This window comes from Suncus etruscus, chromosome 5 (assembly GCF_024139225.1).
Source record: "Suncus etruscus isolate mSunEtr1 chromosome 5, mSunEtr1.pri.cur, whole genome shotgun sequence".
NCBI lineage: Eukaryota > Metazoa > Chordata > Mammalia > Eulipotyphla > Soricidae > Suncus > Suncus etruscus.
In genome coordinates, this window is record NC_064852.1 from 16,984,258 (window position 1) to 17,004,973 (window position 20,716).

The 20,716-nt window shown below is 52.0% G+C and overlaps 1 protein-coding gene across 2 annotated transcripts in view; it reads left to right on the forward strand.

The window, feature by feature from the left end:
* PTPA (protein phosphatase 2 phosphatase activator) overlaps positions 1 to 20,716 on the forward strand; it is a 29,287-nt gene that overhangs the window by 1,612 nt on the left and 6,959 nt on the right. For both annotated transcript variants that reach the window (XM_049774068.1, XM_049774067.1), the window contains 5 exons: positions 12,175 to 12,272; positions 13,175 to 13,261; positions 17,547 to 17,672; positions 18,981 to 19,098; positions 20,090 to 20,189. In XM_049774068.1, the coding sequence (XP_049630025.1) occupies positions 12,175 to 12,272; positions 13,175 to 13,261; positions 17,547 to 17,672; positions 18,981 to 19,098; positions 20,090 to 20,189 (529 nt within the window). The remainder of the gene's footprint in view (positions 1 to 12,174; positions 12,273 to 13,174; positions 13,262 to 17,546; positions 17,673 to 18,980; positions 19,099 to 20,089; positions 20,190 to 20,716) is intronic.

A 20,716-nucleotide genomic window follows, 5' to 3' on the forward strand; every position in this document is an offset into this window, starting at 1 on the left:
ACTCAGAAATTACTCCTGGCAGTTTGGGGGGCAAGGCAAATACCCTACCTGCTGTGCTATTGCTCCTATCCATGAAGCAGGATTTTTTTGGGGGGTTGAGTTAGAAAGGAGGGATGGGGGACCACTTGGGGTTCTGAAGTTTACATAGAACTGGCTCTCTGACCAGTTGGCTCAGTGCTGCCCAGAGGTCCACCCTTGCTGGGTGGCAGGATTAGGGACCTTGGGTTAGCCCGTGAGTGTTGAAAGCTGGTAACCATGGCACAGAGGAATAGGATCACTTTGACTCCTCCAGCTGTCCTTATCTGGGACACATATCCGGTTCACATATCTGAAGGGCTGGCCACAGCTTTGATCCTCACAGAAGGACTATGAATGTGGGTTGGTTTTGTTGTTGGGTTTTTTTTTGGGGGGGGGGCACACCCAGCGTTGCTCAGGGGTTACTCCTGGCTGTCTGCTCAGAAATAGCTCCTGGCAGGCACGGGGGACCATATGGGACACCGGGATTCTAACCAACCACCTTTGGTCCTGGATCGGCTGCTTGCAAGGCAAACACCGCTGTGCTATCTCTCCGGGCCCTGTTTTTTTTTTTTTTTTTTTTTTTTTTTTTTTTGGGTCACACCCAGTGGTGCTCAGGGGTTTCTCCTGGCTCTGCACTCAGAAATCACTCCTGGAAGGCATGGGGAACCATATGGGATGCCAGGAATCGAACCACTGTCTGTCCTGAACCAGCTACTTGAAAGGCAAATGCCCTGCCTCTGTTCTCTCTCCCCAACCCCAGTTTTGTGGGTTTTTTGTTATTTGGAGGAGGCCATACCTGGCAGTGCTCAGGGCTTACTTCTGGGTCTGCGCTCAGGAATCAATCTTGGCGGGGCTCGGGGATTCCAGGGATTGAACTGGGGTTGGCCATGTACAAGGCAAGCACCCTCCCGCTGTGCTATTGTTTCTAGCCTATGTATTTAAAACACCAGATGTGTTTTAAGTTGATTGGGATGAGTCCAGAATTCAAACTACTTTAGAGAATGGCATTTAGGCAGGAGAGGGTAGGTAACACAGCACATTTTTTTGTTGTTGTTGTGTTTTGTTTTTGGGTCACACCCAGTGGTGCTCAGGGGTTACTTCTGGCTCTGCACTCAGAAATCGCTCCTGGGCCAGAGAGATAGCATGGAGGTAAGGTGTTTACCTTTCATGCAGAAGGTCATTGGTTTGAATCCCAGCATCCCATATGGTCCCCCCAGCCTGCCAGGAGCGATTTCTGAGCGTGGAGCCAGGAGTAACCTCTGAGTGCTGCCGGGTGTGACCCCAAAACAACAACAAGAAAAATCACTCCTGGCAGGCTCAGGGGACCATGTGGGTTGCAGAAATTCGAACCCAGATCTGTCCTGGGTTAGCCATGTGCAACACAAACGCCCTACCACTGACAGCAGCACATACTCTTTTTTTTTTTTTTCTTTTTTTTGTTTTTTGGGCCACACCCCGGCGGTGCTCAGGGGTTACTCCTGGCTATCTGCTCAGAAGTAGCTCCTGGCAGGCACGGGGGACCATATGGGACACCGGGATTCGAACCAACCACCTTTGGTCCTGGATCGGCTGCTTGCAAGGCAAACGCCGCTGTGCTATCTCTCCAGGCCCAACAGCACATATTCTTAAAGCATCCTAAGGGTCATCCTGGTAGATTATGGGGTGCTCCCTGCCCTTTGATCTCCTTGTCAGTGACTTCGAGGCTGGGGAGCTTGAGTTGGGAGGCTGCTGGCTTTGCTTTTTGGGGTAGTGGGCTGTAGGGGAACACACGTGTGTTCACTGAGCTGCCTGCCGCTTCCCATAGGGTGATTTTGAGAAAACCTGAAGCAAAATGGCCAGGGTGGGGAAGAAGGTTCTAACTTCAAGAAGGGCTTCTTCGTCCATCTCTTTGCTACCATCTGATTCTTTTGAGGATGGATGGATAAGTTACCGCCTGACCTACAAAGCTTTTATTTCGCATCTGGTTTACAGTAGCAATTTGCTAATAGCAGGGCCTGCCTTAAGTGTGGCTTCTGGGAACTCGTTGATGTGTATGTGGGGGGGCTCTACCCCCAAGACCCGTGGGCGAAGGAAGATTGTTGCTTATCTCTTCCTTGTCTGCTGTGCCTTTGGAACCAGGCCGGGCTATCTTCTGTTCTTCTCTCAAGCCTCTTGGCTCACTGCTTTGCATCGCAGACACCTTTTCCTTTTCTAGCACTTCTCTGGGCAACTCTGTCCCCTCCGGATCACTGGCTCTGGCCCACATAGCTGATGTTGCTGTGGTTTTAGAAGGATATAGAGATTCCAGTTTGATCTCAGACTACAAATGGATAACTATGTTCTTTTTGGAGAGTTTTTGTTTGGGAGGAAGACAGTGACTAATGGAAAAAGTAGCCAGAGCGATAGCATAGCAGGTACGGCATCAGCCTTGCCATAGCCGACCCGGGTTCTATTTCCTGCATCCCATATGGTTCCCTGAGCCTGTCAGGAGTAATTTTGGAGAGCAAAGCCAAGAGGAACCCCTGAACACTGCCACGAGGTATGGCCCAAAATAATAAAAAAAAAAAAGTAGCTGAACTGGGCCCCAGCCTCAGGCTAACTGCTGTGGGCTCAGATGTGTCTCTGCCATGCTGTGCCTGTTAACTATATAAACCTTTTTTTTTTTTCAGTGAAATGTAAATTTCCCAGTGGAGTCAGCTAGCCCCGACTTGTCAAATCTGCACATCCTTTTAGCTTTTAAACTTTGTACCAAGTGAGGTGTTGGGACCAAAGCAATAGTAGAGCAGAGGGGGTGCTTGCCTTGCACGTGGCTGACCAGCGTTTGATTCCTGAGCCTGCTATGAGTGATCCCTGAGCACAGAGCCAGGAGTAAGGCCTGAGCCTTATTTCTGGGTTGTGTGATTCAAAACCAATGAAACTTGAGGTGCTGAGGCCAAGAGATAATTCAGTAGGTGTGCGCTTGCCTTGCAAATGGCTGGTCTGGGTTCGATCTCCAGCATCCCATAGGGTCCACTGAGCTCCACAGAAGTGATTCCTGAGAAAGGCTAAAATAAGCCGTGAGTTACCTCCAGGTGTGGCCCAAACTTGAGGTCTTTTAGATCTTTTGGATTCTGGATCAAAGCTGGAAGCCTGTGTTTGCTAATGTCACAGAGCAGAGGGAACTTGCAGAGAGGGTCAGTGTTTCTGGAGAGAGGCATTTGGGCATCACGGGTGCCTCTAGTAACCTCTAGGAACTACAAAGGACTAGACATGTGTGTCTAATAGAACACACAATAACTGCAGGGACTGTCCTGTGTTGTGTTCCCTCAGATCCTGGAAAGAGATGTTCCATTCACAGTGTCATTTACTTTTCTTTCGATCAAAGATTTGCATCTGTGTTTCTGCTTGTTTGTTTGGGGAAGCGCAAGCAGTGCCCAAGGGCTCTGCCCAGTGTAGTGTTTGCTGGCCTGCGTGGATGCGTGTGCTTTCATGATTGCCTTGCAAGCACTCTGCCCCTTAAGCCATCTCTCCACTCCTATGTTAGTTTTTCATCAAGATACGTTTTGCCGTGACATAGAGAATGACTCGGGTTGGACAACCTAGTATGCCTGGAACCCAGAGTCAAGTCAATCTTATGCCAGAAAACTTCAGGGATAAGTTCTGCTTGTATTTAGGCCAAGGTTTTTTTTTTTTTTTTCTTTTTTTTCCCATTTTACCCGTATTTTGCTGGGCCTATGCAAACAGCAATGGCCACTCTCACACCATTATTACTGTATTTTTTTTTTTAACTCTTATCCTTTTTTTTTTTTAAATAAAAGAACTTACTAAACTATCTGCTGGTGCTTCAATGAATTCATTGTGAGTCAGTAATTTTCAAAAATATTCTTTCCTTTCTCTTCCATCTCTTTAGTTTTTCTTTTCAATTTTTTTTTTTTTTTTGTGGTTTTTGGGTCACACCCGGCAGTGCTCAGGGATTATTCCTGGCTCCAGGCTCAGAAATTGTTCCTGGCAGGCACAGGGGACCATATGGGACGCCGGGATTCGAACCGATGACCTCCTGCATGAAAGGCAAACGCCTTAACTCCATGCTACTATCTCTCCGGCCCCTTCTTTTCAATTTTTTAAAATGTTGCTTTTAGCCTTCCTAAAACAAATGTATTTTATCAGTTATGCCAACTATGTAATGCAATTTCTTTAAATAAATAAATTAAAAAAGATATGGTGCTTTGGAGCCAGAGAGATAGCATGGAGGTAGGGCTTTTACCTTGCATGCAGAAGGACAGTGGTTCAGATCCCAGCATCCCTTATGGTCCCCCAAGCCTGCCAGGAGTGATTTGATTTTTTTTTTTTTTTTTTAGTTTTTGGGCCACACCTGGCGTTGCTCAGGGGTTCCTCTTGGCCGTCAGCTCAGAAATAGCTCCTGGCAGGCACGGGGGGACCATATGGGACACCAGGATTCGAATCAACCACCTTAGGTCCTGGATCGGCTGCTTGCAAGGCAAAAACCGCTGTGCTATCTCTCCGGGCCCCCAGGAGTGATTTCTGAGCGTAGAGCCAGCAGGAACCCCTGAGCGCTGTCAGGTGTGGCTCCCCCCCCAAAAAAAAAAAATGAAAGAAAAACAAAAGAAAGAAAAACAAAAGAAAAAGGAGGGGCCAGAGAGATAGCATGGAGGTAAAAGTATTTGCCTTGCATGCAGAAGGATGGTGGTTTGAATCCTGGCATCCCATATGGTCCCCTGTGCCTGCCAGGGACGATTTCTGAGCATAGAGCCAGGAGTAACTCCTGAGCGGTGCCGGGTGTGACCCAAAAACCAAAAAGGAAAAAAAAAAATGATGCGGTGATTTGAAAACATGGAAGCTCCTTGTGAGCTGAGGAGCCAGCACATGGGGCCAGGCACTGCTGCCTCTTATTCCCACCTGTACTTGGTCCCCTGAGCAGTGCCAGGAGTCACTCCTGAGTGCAGAGGCCGATGTCATCCCTGAAAAGGCACCCCAACTCCCCTTCGATTTTGGGGCCCCACTCAAAGGTGCTTAAGTCTGTACTCTGCTGGCTCTGTACTCAGGTCACTCTGGGTCAGTCTGGTGGACTCAGGGGACTATATCGGATGTCAAGGACAGAACCTGGCCAGTCGTATGGAAGACCATTATCCTGCTCGCTGTACTATTTCTTTGGCTCCTGAAAACATAACTTTCTTTTTTGGGGGGTTTTACCCTGCTCCAAGGGATGGTTGTTAATCTGTGTGTCTTTGTCTTAAGTGGCCGTATCACAGCACTAGGGGTCATGGGGGGACCTCAAACACTGCAGTGTGAAAGACCCCTAAGCATTTGAACTGCGAGTTTGCATTCCCTGATGGAAATGCGCTCATCCATGTAAAAGGGATGTGTAGACATGGTTTAGGTCCCCTGTATGCAAGTGAGGTTCTTAGCCAGAATTTCTGATTGGTGGAAAGTTGTGACAGGGTGGTTGATGAGATGTCCATTGTGGTCCACCCCTTTTTTTTTGGTTTTTGGGTTACACCCGACAGTACACGGAATACTCCTGGCTCTACGCTCAGAAATCAATCCTGGCAGGCTCAGGGGACCATATGGGATGCCGGGATTCGAACCACCGACCTTCTGCATGAAAGGCAAACGCCTTACCTCCATGCTATCTCCCCGGTCCCCCACCCTCCCTTTTTTTTTTTTTTTTTTTTTTTTTAACAAATTATATATTTATTGGTTTTTGGGCCACATCCGGTGATGCTCAGGGGTTACTTCAGATGGCTCTACGTTCAGAAGTTGCTTCTGGCAGGCTCTGGGGACCATATGGGGCACCAGGAATTGAACCCGGACCTGTCCCAGGTCAGCCATGTGCAAGGCAAATACCCTACCACTGTGCTATTGCTCTGGCCCTGCCAGGAGTGATTTTTGAGTGCAGAGCCAAGGGGAAAAAAAAAGAATTGCTGAATCCTGGACCAAAAGATAGATAGCACAGCCGGTAGGGCACCTCACCTGCAGACAGCCGACCAGGGTTTTATTACCAACCTGGGCAGAGCCAGCAGTGATCCCTGAGTCCAGATCCACGAGTGTCTCTTAGTTCATATCTGGGAGTGATTCCTGAACCCAGAGTCAGGAGTGAGCTCTGAATTCAGAGCCAGCATAAGTCCATAACACATCAGGTATGGCCCATAACAGCAAAAAACAACAAATTCCTGATTCCCAGTTCCCGTGGATAGCCAGCTGGAAATGACAAACCGCGATTGTAGGCCATAAGTCAGAATGATCTTGCCTTTCATGTTTGTTTTTGGCTCTCAGAATATGTGTTCTTTCCGGCAGACCATGTGCTCAGCCTGTTGAGCTCTCTCTGACAGATGGCGATTTTTTTCCCCTTTTGGTTTTGGGGCCACACCCAGCAGTGCTCAGAGAACACTTCTAGCCAGGCTCAGGAGACCAGCTGGGTGTCAGGAATTGAATGCCAGGTTGGCAGTGTGTAAGGCAAGTGCCCTCCCTGCTGTAGTATCACTCTGGCCCCCAAGAATCATCTGTTAGTGTTTTTTTTTTGTTTTTGTTTTTGTTTTTGGGCCACACCGGTGACGCTCAGGGGTTACTCCTGGCTATGCGCTCAGACGTCGCTCCTGGCTTGGGGGACCATATGGGACACTCGGGGATCAAACCGAGGTCCATCCAAGGCTAGCGCAGGCAAGGCCTTACCTCTATCGCCACCGCCCAGCCCCTGTTAGTGTTTTTTTGTTTTTGTTTTTGGGCCATATCCAGCAGCACTCAGGTTATTCCTGGCTCTACGCTCAGAAATCGCTCCTGGCAGGCTTGGGGGACCATATGGAATGCTGGGGATCAAACCTGCATCTGTCCTGGATCTGCCACATGCAGGGCAAACACCCTATCACTGTGTTATCACTCCAGTCCATATTATTTTTTAACATGTATTTAATTTTTTTTTTTTTTTTTTTTTGGTATTTGGACCACACCCAGTGGCGCTCAGGGGTTACTCTGGGCTCATTGCTCAGAAATCACTCCTGGGGACCATATGGGATGCCGGTGATCAAACCCTGGTTCACCCTGGGTCGGCTACGTACAAGACAAACTCTCTACCTCTGTGCTATCACTTTGGCCCTAGTACTTAAAGTCTTTAAATGTGCCACCATCATTTACAATAGTGACATTAATCAGGCTTCCTAGAACAACATTCCAACACCACATCCCTCACTAGTGTCTGCTTCCCTCCTCCAGCATCCAGTGACCTGGAAAAGACTGAGCAATGGGCCAGAGAGAAAGTATAGTGAGAACCCCTGAGCGCAGAGTCAGGAGTAGCCCTTGAGCACAGTCTGGTGTGACTCTGAGACGAAACCATAACTAAGAAAGAGGAAAGACTGAATTCGCCTGAAGAGTTTGGTCACCTTCCAAGTCCACCTGTCCTAGGTGACCTTGTCATAGCAGGAAAGTCCTCCCAGGGGGAGCATGTCCCGCCATGGGCCTGAGGAAGCTCATCCCAGGCAGGCAGGCTGGCTGGGAGCTCCAGGGTTTGTGCAGGCAGCCTTGCAATTCTCTAGTCAGTCAGGTCAGATTTCTTCTTAATACCCCAAAGGGTGCATTTCGGACACCCAACCGAAAAGATGTGTGTGGGGTGCGGTAGTGGGTTCCCCATCTTGGCCAGGGGCTCGTGCTAGTATCTCTCACTCCCTTACTTCCATTTACAACCGATGTTTGAGGGGTTGGAATGGTGCCAGGAGCACCCCTATGCCCCCACTCCTGTCTTCCAACTGTCAAGACAGGTCTGAGTTCCCCAACCCCTCCCCCCCCCAGTACTGGCTGCTGATAAAAATGTAGCCAGGGGTACATACATGATAGGGCTGGAGTGATAGAAAGTGGGGAGGGCACTTGCCTTGAACACAGCAGACCAACCAGGGTTCCATCCCCAGCATCCCCCATGGTCCCTGAGCCCTATCACGAGTGATCCCTGAATGCGGTCAGGAATCAGCCCTGAGCATTGCCTGGTGTGGCTTAATTAAAAAAAAAAAAAAAAAAAAAGAAGAGGAGGGGATGGAGCCAGATGGTGCAGAGATCTGATAAATGGTGGGGGAGGGGTGGATGTTTGTGGGGTGAAAGTGGGAACAGTGGTTCCAGGGCACACAATGCAGTGTGAAGACAAGGACATATGTCACAGGTGTCTTTCTGTAATCAGTGCCCCAAAAACTCCTTAGATTATGAAAGGCCTGGCACCTTGGGATTGAATATACTGAGGTATTGGGTTCAGGAGTGTCGCAAGAGTGTTCAGAGGTCTGAAAGATGTAACTCTGCCCATCATTCCTGTCTAAAATGGGTTCGAATCTGTTGAATCTTGGGGTGTGGAGGGTAAACAAGGGATCACTGAGGGCCAGGGAGGTGGGGTAGCAGGTATGGTGTTGTCTCGACAGGTGACCAACAACTTATGTGGTCCCATGGTCAGGAATCTTATTCCTAGTAGGGTTCGGGAGATTGAAAGTGGTCCCAAGAATCAAACCCAAATGGGTCACATTCTAGGCAAGTAAGGACCTTAACCCCTGTGCTATTGCTCTGACCCTGATGAGCCATAGATTTTGTGGCAAGGGAACAGGAACAAGGAGTACAAGAAGGAGGGTGCTTGCCTTGTACACAGTCAACCTGGATTCGATCCCTGGCATATCACACGGTCCCTGTGCACTGCCACAAATGACCCCTGAGCACAGAGCCAGGAGTTAACCCTGAACACTACCAGGTGTGACCTAAAAAAATAAATAGGGGCTGGAGAAGTAGCATGGAGGTGGTGCATTTGCCTTGCATGCAGAAGGACGGTGGTTCAAATCCCGGCATCCCATATGGTCCCCCGTGCCTGCCAGGAGCGATTTCTGAGCCTAAAGCCAGGTGTAACCCCTGAGTGCTGCCGGGTGTGACCCAAAAACCAAAATAAATAAATAAATTGGTTAGAACAGTAACACAATGAGTAAGACGTTTGTGTTGCACATAACTGGCCTGGGTTCAATCCCTGGCACCCTATATGATCCCCCAAGCACTGCTAAGGAATGATTCCTGAGTGAAGAGATACAAATAACCCTTAAGCCCTGCTGGGTGTAGCCCCAAAACAAAATAAAAAATTTCAAAGAATAGGGTTAGAGAAATTGCAGAGCGGGTAAAGCCCAACCTGGCACCCCTTATGGTCCCTTGAGTGCCCCTTAGTATAGAGCACAGCTAGGTGTGAGCCCAAAACAGCAACACAAGAGCAGTTCTTTCTAGTTCTTGCATTTATTTCTTACAATTTTCACTAGCTTTTTGGGGCCCCTCCCTGCTCTGTCTGTCTGTCCATCCATCATACCTGGTGGTGTTGGTATCCTGGGATTGAGTCTGAACCTCAATCTGTTGCCTCTGAGGCACTCAGAAAAGGATTTTCAGAGTCTCCTGGCCACGAGGGATCTTGGGTCAGACTACATATTTGTAAGGTGGTGGAGAGAGTTGTTCCAAGTTGGTCTCTCAGGCTGGGCTTGCTTCTCTAGCAAGGCATCAAGCCGGGTCTCATATTGGGAGATGCTGCTGCACCCCCTGCAGGCGGGAAGGACCTCTCCCTGCCAGGGCCTCTTCCAGAGTCTGACTTATTAACTTCAGGTCATACCAGGTGTCCAGTGCTTTCTTTCTCTGTTCCTTTCCCCAGCGACTGCTTCTGGACATTCTCTGGACCTTGCAGTGCAGGGATCAAGCCATGGCCTTTTGCAGGCAAAGCTTCCTCTCTAGGACTCAATCTGTTTATCTGTTTATTTTACCGCTGCCTGTGTTCTGGAGTCTAGGCTCTCTGAAGAGCAAATCAGTGCTCACCTACTGAGTTTCATCCCCAGCCCCTCTCTGGTTTATTTGTGCTGTGTTTTTTTTTGTTTTGTTTTGTTTTGTTTTGATTTTGGAGGGTGACTACACTTGGAGGTGCTTAGGGAACTGTGTGATGTCAGGGCTCCATTCTGGGTTGGCCACATGCTAGGCCAATACCTGTGCTGTCTCATCTGCCCAGAGGCCCTTTTTAAATACTGAAGAAAAAATTTTTTTTTGCCCAACACTCATCATGCTCAGAGGTTAGTCCTGGCTCTTCACTCAAGAATCATAGCAGTGGGGCTGGAGCGGTGGCACAAGTGGTAAGGCGTCTGCCTTGCGTGCGCTAGTCTAGGACGGACCGAGGTTTTATCCCCTGGCGTGCCATGTGGCCCCCCAAGCCAGGAGCGATTTCTGAGTGCATAGCCAGGAGTAACCCCTGAGTGTCACCGGTGTAGCCCAAAATCCAAAAAAAGGAGGGGGGGAATTATAGCAGTGCTCCGGGGACCATATGGAATGCTGGAGATCGAATCTAGGTTGGCCACATGCAAGGCAAGCACTCTAACCACTGGGCAGTCTCTCTGACTCCTAGCTGCCCTTAAAATTGAGAAATGTGGGCCAGCAAGGAAGGCGTTTGCCTTGTACTCAGCTGACCCAGCTTTCAATTCCTGGCACCCTATAGGGTCCCCTGAGCCCTGCCAGGAGTGATCCCTGAGTGTAGAGCAGGGGTCTCAAACTCAATTTACCTGGAGGCCGCAGGAGGCGAAGTCAGGGTGAGGCAGGGCTGCATTAGTTATTTTGCTCACTGAATATTTGCAATAAAAAATCGCATTAGGGGAGCCGGAGAGATAGCATGGAGGTTTGTCTTTCATGCAGAAGGTCATCAGTTTGAATCTCGGCATCCCATATGGTCCCCCGAGCCTGCCAGGAGCGATTTCTGAGTGTGGAGCCAGGAGTAACCCTTGAGCACTGCTGGGTGTGACCAAAAAACAAAACAAAACAAAACAAAAAAATCGCATTAGTAAGAAAAAGAATTGCATTAAACATTTGCATACCCCGAACGGAACTGCTCAGGATATGCGAATGTTTAATGCGATTTTTTTCTTACTAATGCGATTTTTATTGCGATTATACTGTGATATTTGAAGGCCAGCCAAGGGCCACAAAATGTTGTACAGAGGGCCGCAAACGGCCCACCGACCGTGAGTTTGAGACCCCTGGTGTAGAGCCAGGAAGGATCCCTGAACAATGCCGAGGTGACCCCAGCCCTACCTCCTAAGTACAGTGATAAACTGAGGCCCAAGGTTGTTGGAGCCCATTTCAGGCTTGGATGTCAGTACCTGGTGTGGTCCCTTCTGTGAGGTAGGGGGTGTCCAGGAACTGGTGCCATTTGCCAGGATACATGGTTGCCAGGCCAAGGACTATGTTACCGGGAGTGCACAACTGGGGAGTTTATTGGTGGAAGTTGGGGGGTAGGAGGTGAGACGTGGCTAAGCCACTGAATGTGTAAGTTGTGGATGCCTGCCAGGAGTCATTTCTTTTTTTTGTTTGTTTGTTTTATTTTGTTTTGGAGCCACACTTGGTGGTGCTCAGGGGTTACTCCTGGCTCTGCACATCAACATCAGAAGTCGCTCCTAGCAGGCTCAGGGGACCATATGGGATGCCGAGATTCGAACTGTGGACCGTCTTGTGTTGGCCATATGCAAGGCAAACGTCTTACTGCTGTGCTATCACTCTGGCCCCTGCCAGGAGTGCCCCCGCTAGGTGTGACCCAAACACAAACAAACAAACAAGAAAAGAAGTTTTAATTTTATTGGGGGAGTTCTCAGGCAGTCCTCAGGGCCCCGGATGCCACTCCTAGCAGTACCTGGCCAGTTGGGCTGAAGGATTTGGAATTAGGGTTCTCAGCACTGCACAGTTCATGACTGATGGGCCAGAATTGGGGGGGGGGTTTGGAGGGCGGCATGGGTGCCAGAACCTGGATGTGGTCCTGGGGGTCTGAGTGCTCTCCCCACCCCAAGGGCTCCTTTTTGTCCTGGAGCCAGTGTCTGGTTTATGGCCAGTTTCTTGGTGGAGTCTTGGTTTGAAGGTGTGTGTGCGTGTGTGTTTGGGGTGTGCGTGTACGTGCGCACGTGTGTGTATGTGTGTGTGTGTGGCATGTGTGCCTGAGTGAGTGAGAGACACACACCAGGAAGGCTCTGTTCAACAATATGCTTTTTGTAGATGTATTTAGTTTTGATTATGGGCCACACCCAGTGGTACTTGGGGGCCAAGTACTGGCGGGGCTTGGGGTGCTGGGGATCAGAGTGGGGCCAGCTGCATGCCAGGCAGGGCCTCCCCCGTTCTGCTGTGGCTCGCCCTCACCCGTGTGCTTTCTGACTTTGCTTCCTAAAGAAGCCTCCGAGGATGCCCCTCCACCCGCTCAGAACTTCATCATTCCGAAGAAGGAGATTCACACGGTCCCGGACATGGGCAAGTGGAAGCGCTCCCAGGTAGGCCGGGCCCCCGTGGTGCTGGCTTCTGCTTTCACATCTCACTTCACAGGCCTCGGAGAGCTGTGGGGTGCCCACTGGGTGACCCCAGCGGTGGTGCAGGCAGTGTTCCCAGGCTGCAGAGATGTTGGTGCTCGGGAGCAGGTGGCTGTGGCCGCGGCCTCCCTACTCCCCAGCCCTGCCCACACAGCACCCCCACAGACTGTCCGGCCTTCCCGGCTCCTCCCCCAAATGCCTGTACGTCGAGCCACGGCCTCTGTGGCACCCAAGTTCACTCTTCCCCCCCCCCCCCCGCCCTCTGATGCCCCACTTCTCTACCAGACCCACACACATTACTCAAGCCCACACTTATAGACACACACCCAGACGCTAACTCACACTCTTACGCATAAACACAATCACTCAACAACTACAACACTTACACTTCAACACAGACACTAACAACACACACGCAGACATATGCACTCACAATCATACACACCTGGTTGGAGAGGTGACCCGTGGCAGGACCACCCACGACACTCTTGTGACTGCCCTGTCCCTCAGCCTGTGTGAGTGCTGAGGTGGCCGCTGGGTGGGGGTCCCCCTGGTTACCAGGATGGGCTCTGGTGCCTTGTGGGTGGAGCTGTGGTGCTTTGTGCCCAGAGTGGTGGATGCCTTCAGTGCCCCCTAGGGCCTGGATGTGGCTCTTCCAGTGGTTGGGGTGCTTTGGGGGCTGTTGGGACCATTTCCTTGAGCTTGGTCAAGAGGAAATCTCTGCGAGCTTCTGTGCTCCCCGCCACCTCTCAGGCCTTCGCTGTCCTGGGTGACCTGTGCCCACCAGCTGTGAGGGAATCAGGGTGGGACAGGGTGGGAGTCTGTGGGGATCCACACCGACACCCATGTCTGGCCCTCTCCTCCAGGCCTATGCCGACTACATCGGGTTCGTCCTCACCCTCAACGAAGGCGTGAAGGGCAAGAAGCTGACATTTGAGTACACGGTGTCTGAGGTAGGCAGAGGGGAGCCGAGGCAGCGGGCAGGCATGGCACCACCAAGGCACTTGCCCTGTGAGGTGGGGGGTGGACAAATACACAGTCCGGAACTGGGGCCCAGGCCTCATGTATTCCATGTTCCAGTTCCACTTGGCCCAGGGCCACCAGGAACCTTTTATCTTGCACCCAGAGGCCTGAATGGGCTGTGATAAGACCAGTTCAGTTTCTGGCCCATCTGCAGGCCCAGTGGCATGCACACACCGGGCTCCAGTGCTGAGTGAGGTGCAGTGGGAGAGGGAAGGAAGGGTCATTGTGAACATTCCAGCAGAGCTGGCCCTACCTTGTCCCTTGGTCTCAGGCCTGGCTGCAGTCCTGTGGCTTAGCTGCTGCTGATGTCACACCTGCCAGGTGTGGTTCTGCCCTCAGGCAGGGTCTGCCCACCGGCTAATTCCACAGCACTTAGGGTTCTGAAGCTCTGGTGCTGAAATCAGGCTGACAGTTTGAGTGACCTCCCTGTAATCATCCCCTCTCACCCATTTCTCTTACTTGCCAGTGACCCCAGGAGGCTCTTGGTCCTTGCAGCGTACTTGCCTGCTTGACCACACACTGGAGCTGGGATTCCTCACAGGACCTGGCCCAGCCTTCTTCGCACCCCTCCTTACTGGGACTCGAGCACCCCCAGACCTTCAGCCACTGCTGGCAGGAGCATCCATTTGACTTAACTCTCTGCTGTTTGGAGATGCAGTTAAACATTTGGGAGTTTGGCAGCCAGAGAGATAGGACGGGCTAAGACATTGGTCTGGTCTGTGGCTGACGCTGGTTCCATCCTGGGCACCCACATGGGCACCCCCAGTCCCCCAGGAGTAACCCTAAGCAGTGCCAGGAATGCCCAATTCCTTCTCCAGAACAAAAGCAAAACAAAAACCCTTGGGAGTTTTATAAAAGTGATAGCAGATTGGAGGTTTATTTATTTTTGGGGGTCACCTGGCAGCACTCAGAGGTTACTCCTGGCTCTGTGCTCAGAAATCGCTCCTGGCAGACATGGGGAACCATATGGGATGCCGGGATTCGAACCACAGTCTGTCCTGTATCGGTTTTGTGCAAGGCAAACTTCCTACCCCTGTGCTATCTCTCTGGCCCTGGAAGTTTATTTTTTGTGTTGTGATCTTCACTATTTCTATTTAGTTTTAATTTTTTTTAATTTTGAGCATTTTTTGTTGTTCTTCTTCTTCTTTTTTCATAGCTCTGCACTCAGCGATCACGCCTGGTAGTGCTCAGGGGGACCATATTGGGTGCCAGGGATCAAATTCCGGTTGGCTATATGCAAGGCAAAAAGACTCTGCTCCAGCCCGATATCCATTACTTTTTTCATTCATTAATTCATTTATTTATTGTCATGGGAATTTTTCTCTCATACTTATTTTATGTTATGAAATCTTTATTTAAGCACAGATTTCCAGGGCCGGAGAGATAGCATGGAGGTAGTGTTTGCCTTACATACAGAAGGACAGTGGTTCGAATCCTGGCATCCCATATGGTTCCCCTGGCTTGCCAGGAGCGATTTCTGAGCATAGAGCCAGGAGTAACTCCTGAGCGCTGCTGCGTGTGGGCCCCCCCCCCCCCCCACAAAAAAAAGCACAGATTTCCATTGTTTTTAAATGGAGCCACAAAAAAAAAAAAATAAGGCAGTGGACTGCCTTGTACATAGCCAACCCAGTTTCAATCCCTGTCATCCCATATGATCCCCCAAGCCCACCAGGCGTGATCCCTAAGTGCAGAGGCAGTAGTAACCCCTGACTGGGTGTTGATCCCCCCCAAAACAAAAGTTGAGAAGTAAAATTTTGAAGAAAATTATCCTAGTTCATGAAGTCTCGGAAGTAAGTGCTGCTTCTGGGTAGAAGGGCGAAGCCTGTTTTTCTCTGGCTGCCCAGGTCCCAGTTGCCCCCCATATCCCACCAGAGAGGACCCCACCCTTAAGAATGGGAGCCAGGGGGCCAGTGAGGTGGCGCTGAGGTAAGGTGTCTGCCTTGCAAGCGCTAGCCAAGGAAGGACCGAGGTTCGATCCCCCGGTGTCCCATATGGTCCCCCCAAGCCAGGGGCAATTGCTGAGCACTTAGCGAGGAGTAACCCCTGAGCATCAAACGGGTGTGGCCCAAAAAAAGCCAAAAAAAAAAAAAAGAATGGGAGCCAGGAGTCTTTTAGCTCCATGTTGGCTCCACCCAGCAGACCCTGCTGGCCTCAGTGCCGCCTTTTTGAGGGAAGTTTCTAGGTTTTTTGTTTTGTTTAAATAGTAATTTTTTTTTTTTTTTTTTTTTTTTTTTTTTGGTTTTTGGGCCACACCCGGCGGTGCTCAGGAGTTACTCCTGGCTGTCTGCTCAGAAATAGCTCCTGGCAGGCACGGGGGACCATATGGGACACCGGGATTCGAACCAACCATCTTTGGTCCTGGATCGGCTGCTTGCAAGGCAAAAGCCGCTGTGCTATCTCTCCGTGCCCTAAATAGTAATTTTTATTTTGACCAAAGTGGATCACAAGGTTTCTAGGGTTTTGTTATTTAAAAAAGTTTTTTGGGGGCCGGGCGGTGGCGCTAAAGGTAAGGTGCCTGCCTTGCCTGCGTTAGCCTTGGATGGACCGCGGTTCGATCCCCTGGTGTCCCATATGGTCCCCCAAGCCAGGAGCGATTTCTGAGCGCATAGCCAGGAGTAACCCCTGAGCATCACCGGGTGTGGCCCAAAAACCAAAAAAAAAAAAAAGAAAAAAAAAGTTTTTTGGTTCTTGTTTAGGGGGCCACACTTGGCGGTACTCAGGGATTACTCCTGGCAGTGTTGGGGGACCATATGGGATACCAGGGATTGAACCCAGGTTGGCTTCATGCAAGGCAAATGCCCTCCCTGGGGGAAGTTTCTAAGCACTACTGGGGAGCCCAGACTTTGCCATCTGGATAGTTCCGGGCCTGAGCCTGGCCATGTGGTGAGGCAAGGAAACCCTAGTGTGTGGAATTGGTGGTGGTGGTGAAAGGGCTGTTAACGCCTCCTAGAGCTCTGGGATCTTCCTTTTCCGAAGGACAGCATTATTGCCACCAATCAGCCCTGGATCTTATCTCGCTGGGTTCTTTTCTTGCTTCTGGGCAGTACTTTCTTTGTGGGGGTCCACTGTCTCCACAAATTCTCTTGCCGCCCACCCCAATCCAGCTCTGGGCCCCATCATTGCATCTGCAGGTGGGAAGGGCCTGAGCCGAGCCCTGCTAAGAGCAGCTTTCCAGGGGCTCTCTCTCCCCTCTCATTCCTGCTTGGCCTCTCTCCTGGCTTTCCCACTTGCCTCCTACCGGTAGTACCAGCAGACATAAGCGAGCTGTCCGGCTTGGCACGGCTGCTTGTGGGCCTTGCTGGGGTGCCCTCCGCCCTGTAGGCTGAGGCCCAGCCCTAAACGCCCGGTTGCCTCATTGTGACTGAGTGGGTGCTAATGTACTAGGCAGGACCTGTGGGAAAGGAGTAGGGAGCAGGCTACGTCACTCGCCTGACCCAGCAGCCCTGCCATGTGTCACTGTGCTGCCCTTGCTCCATGGCTTGTGCTCGCTCGTGGCTATGTGCAAATAGTCCCTGCCCAGAGGTGCACAAAGCAAAAGCTCTTCACTTTTGGCCTGGCAGGCAGATGAGGTGAAGTGGGGCAAAGTCACAAGGGAACAGAGCAAGTGGCGGGGCCATGGCTGTCGGGAGCCAGGGCGCAGAGCCTCGAGGAGGGAGGACCACTGACCCACCTGAGCATCAGGCCTGCTGAGAAATGAGAAACAGCAGCAAGTTGATATTATTGGCTCCAGGTCTCCCATCATAAACCCATTGCATTAAAAAAAAAAACTTATTCTTTTGGGTTTTGGGCCACATCCAGCATTGTTTAGGACTTCCTCCTGGCTCTGTGCTCAGGGATCCTGCCTGGAGAAGCTAGGGGGGCCATATGGGATATAGGGGATCCATCTTAGGTGGGCCACAGGCAAGGCGAGCATCCTGACTCTGACCACAGGGGCCAGAGTCATGATGCAAAGGGGTTGGGCACTGTGTTGGAGATCAGTGGCTGATAAGCTGCAATCGGGGTTCACAAGAAGCTTGTGCTCTGGGCATCGGCTCTCTGTCCCTTTCTAGAAAGTTCTGTGCACTCCCTGACCTACACATTCGACCTGGGGAGCGTGCCAGGTACTGCTCACCTGTGACTTGGGGTCTAGCTGGTCCAGTGAGTCCCCTCTGGCTCCTACTGGGGCCACTAGTCACTGTGACTTGGGGGTTTCTCCCCACTCCCTTTCCCTCACAGGCCATCGAGAAGCTGGTTGCTCTTCTCAACACCCTGGACAGGTGGATTGATGAGACCCCACCAGTGGACCAACCCTCACGCTTTGGGAACAAAGCCTTCCGGACCTGGTATGCCAAGCTTGACGAGGTGAGGCTGGCACAGGGCAGGCAGGGGTGGGGGTGGAGGTACTGCCTGGCTCGGCATAGTAATGGGGCACTGGTCAAGGAGCTGGTCAAGATGTGGGTTGAGGGCTGGAGCCGTAGCACAGCAGGTAGGGTGTGTACCTTGCATGCGGCTGGCCCGAGATTGACCTGAGTTTGATCCCTGGCATCCCATATGGTCCCCTGAGCCTGCCAGGAACAATTTCTGAGCACAGAGCCAAGAGTAATTAACCCCTGAGTGCTGCCAGGTATGACCCAAAAACAAAGCAAAACAAAAATGTGGGTTGAGTGGCTAGAGCAGTGGGAGGGCATTTGCCTTGCTTGTTGCCAACCCAGGTTCCATCTCCAAGTTGAATCTCCAGGTTTGATCTCTGGCCTCAAGTAGGGTCCCCCATCTGTAGGATCCCCCATCGGTCCCCCCAGCACAGCCAGGAGTGATTCCTGAGCACCAGGTGGGGTTTAATAAACAAACTAAGTGAAACAAAATAACAAAATGTGGGTCAATTCCCTCCAAATCCCACCTGTGGCTGTGGGCTCTGGCCTCTGGACAGGTTTTCACTTGTCCTGGAGCCCCGATGGTGACTGTAGGGTGAATGGGCTGGGCTGAGGGTTACAGAGGCAACAGAGGGGCTGCCTGGGGCAGGAAATGGGGAAAGAAAAAGACATTTGCGTCAGGAGCCTTGTATGTCCTCACTCGGCCTGCCAATACCAAGACACCCCAGCAGGCCTCAGGCCCTTCTGGTTAGGTCCCCCAGCTCAGGGGGGTGCAGATAATGGGGAGCAAAGCTGGGGCCTGCGCATGAGGCAGATTCTGCTGCTGAACTCTGTTCTCTGGACCCCAAGACTCTTACGGTCTTCAGCCCTCAGTTTTGCCGCCCTTGAGTGTGCTGAAGGTGTCCATCTGAGTCTGTTTGGTCCTGAATCTGGGGGGCTCTACCATGGTCCCCTCCCTGCCCTTTCACTCATCCACTCATGTTCCTGCTCGGCCATGAAGAGACACTGCTCGGGGCAGTTTCTGCCTGTTGGGTAATGTCTGATCTGGATGTTGGTAGGATACGAGTACACTGCTGTCCCCAGGAGTTGACATACAGTTGGCTTGGCTTCTTTGTGGATCTCCGCTCACCTGGACCTGGTCCCTGGAGGCAGGGGTAGTGGGCAGGGCCACTGCCAGGGTCTTCTCTGGGCCTAAACCACCGAGAGCCAGGCCTGCCCAGCATAGAGGCTTGGACCTGGGCACAACCTGCCAGGTGCCACATCACGGGCTGCTGCCACTTTGCGTCTTTTGTGTCACCAGGAAGCAGAAAACTTGGTGGCCACGGTGGTCCCCAGCCACCTAGCAGCTGCGGTACCTGAGGTTGCTGTTTATCTAAAGGAATCGGTGGGGAACTCCACACGAATCGACTATGGCACAGGTATGGGTGCCGGGGAGATCTGGATGGGGGTTTGAGACTTGAGGCTCCTCATCTCCCTCTACTGGCGGTTCCCCAGTCCTTACCTCACCTGGATATGACTTGGGGTATGTGGGGAGGCATACCCTGTCTCCTGACTGCCCTTTCCTGGGCTCTGTGGTCAGGGTGAGCGACCGACCCCTCAGGCCACCATCACCACATTACTTCCCATCTCCGCCTAGGCCTCTGCAAAGTGAGGCCCAGCTGCTGCTCCTGGCAACAAGGCGCTTCCTGGCCCGGCCCCTCTTCACCTACACAGATCACCTCCTGCACCTCTGGGGCCTTCTGCACCCACCTGTCCCATTTGTGCCCAGATCCCTCTCACCTAACCCTGATGAGGAATCGATGGCCTTATTAGCACCTTCGCCTGAGCCATCAATCAGGGCAGGGCAGTGTGACACTGTGTGTCACCACACACCACACCTCCCCCCCAGAGGTGCTGAGTGGCCAGTACAGCAGCAATGATGGTCTGTCCAGCCAAGTCCAGTGGAAGGGCCAGAGAGGGCCCAGATCCTTTGACTGTGCTGGGCTGACCCCTGTCTCATTTGTGCTCTAGTAGGACCTCCTTAGAACTGCTAGGGGGCGCTCCTGGCGCTCCTGAGCACTGTGGGTGCTCTCTCTCTCTCTCTCTCTCTCTCTCTCTCTCTCTCTCTCCCTCTCTCTCCCTCTCTCTCCCTCTCTCTCCCTCTCTCTCTCCCTCTCTCTCCCCCTCTCTCCCCTCTCCCCCCCCTCTCCCTCCCCCTCTCTCTCTCCCCCCCTCCCTCCCCCCCATGGCTGGATATGTTGACTGTTTGGCAGCCCACAGTCTGTCCTGTTGGGGGCCTTAGCAGGCGGGCTGGTCTTTCTAAAGGGCAAGGGACCTTCCTTTCCACGTTGTTATCCTATAGCAGGCCCTTGTCTGTGGTTTGGAAGGTGCTAGCCTCCTTTCCTTCCTCATTTCCATCTGTCCCCCCAGGACACGAGGCAGCCTTTGCTGCTTTCCTCTGCTGCCTCTGTAAGATCGGGGTGCTTCGGCTGGATGACCAAATCGCCATCGTCTTCAAGGTCTTCAATCGGTGAGGGCCCCCCCCCCCCCCCCCCCCCCCCCCGTGTCCCCATGACGGTGGCACGGACTGAACCAGGCTTCAGGCTGCCCTAGGAGCAGCGGTCCTTACTTCAGCACTGAGGAGACTGCATACGGGGAGGCCCCACGGCTCCACCTTCTCTGTCCTGGAGGACCAGACCCTCCCAACCACGCATGCCCAAGCCCGGTGGGCCTTCTCAGTAGCCCTTGGACAGAGCCTGGAGCCGCCAGGACACAATTCCTACCAGCTCCCGGGGCCTGGCCAAGCCACTGATGCGGCTGGTCTGGTGCTGTCGAGCTAGCAGCAAGCCTTGGTCTCAATGGGTTTGCCCCTGCCAGGCCCATATTGACATGGAGTGTGGGGGAGCCCCCGGGAGCCTCACTGGAGTGGCTCTCATGGAAATGGGACCACTGCTGGCGTTCTGTGCTCCCACTGTACTTCCATTCTCCCGATGCTTCCACTCTTTCATGCTCCCATTCTCTGGTGCTCCCACCTTCCTATCTTCCTGTCCTAGTGCG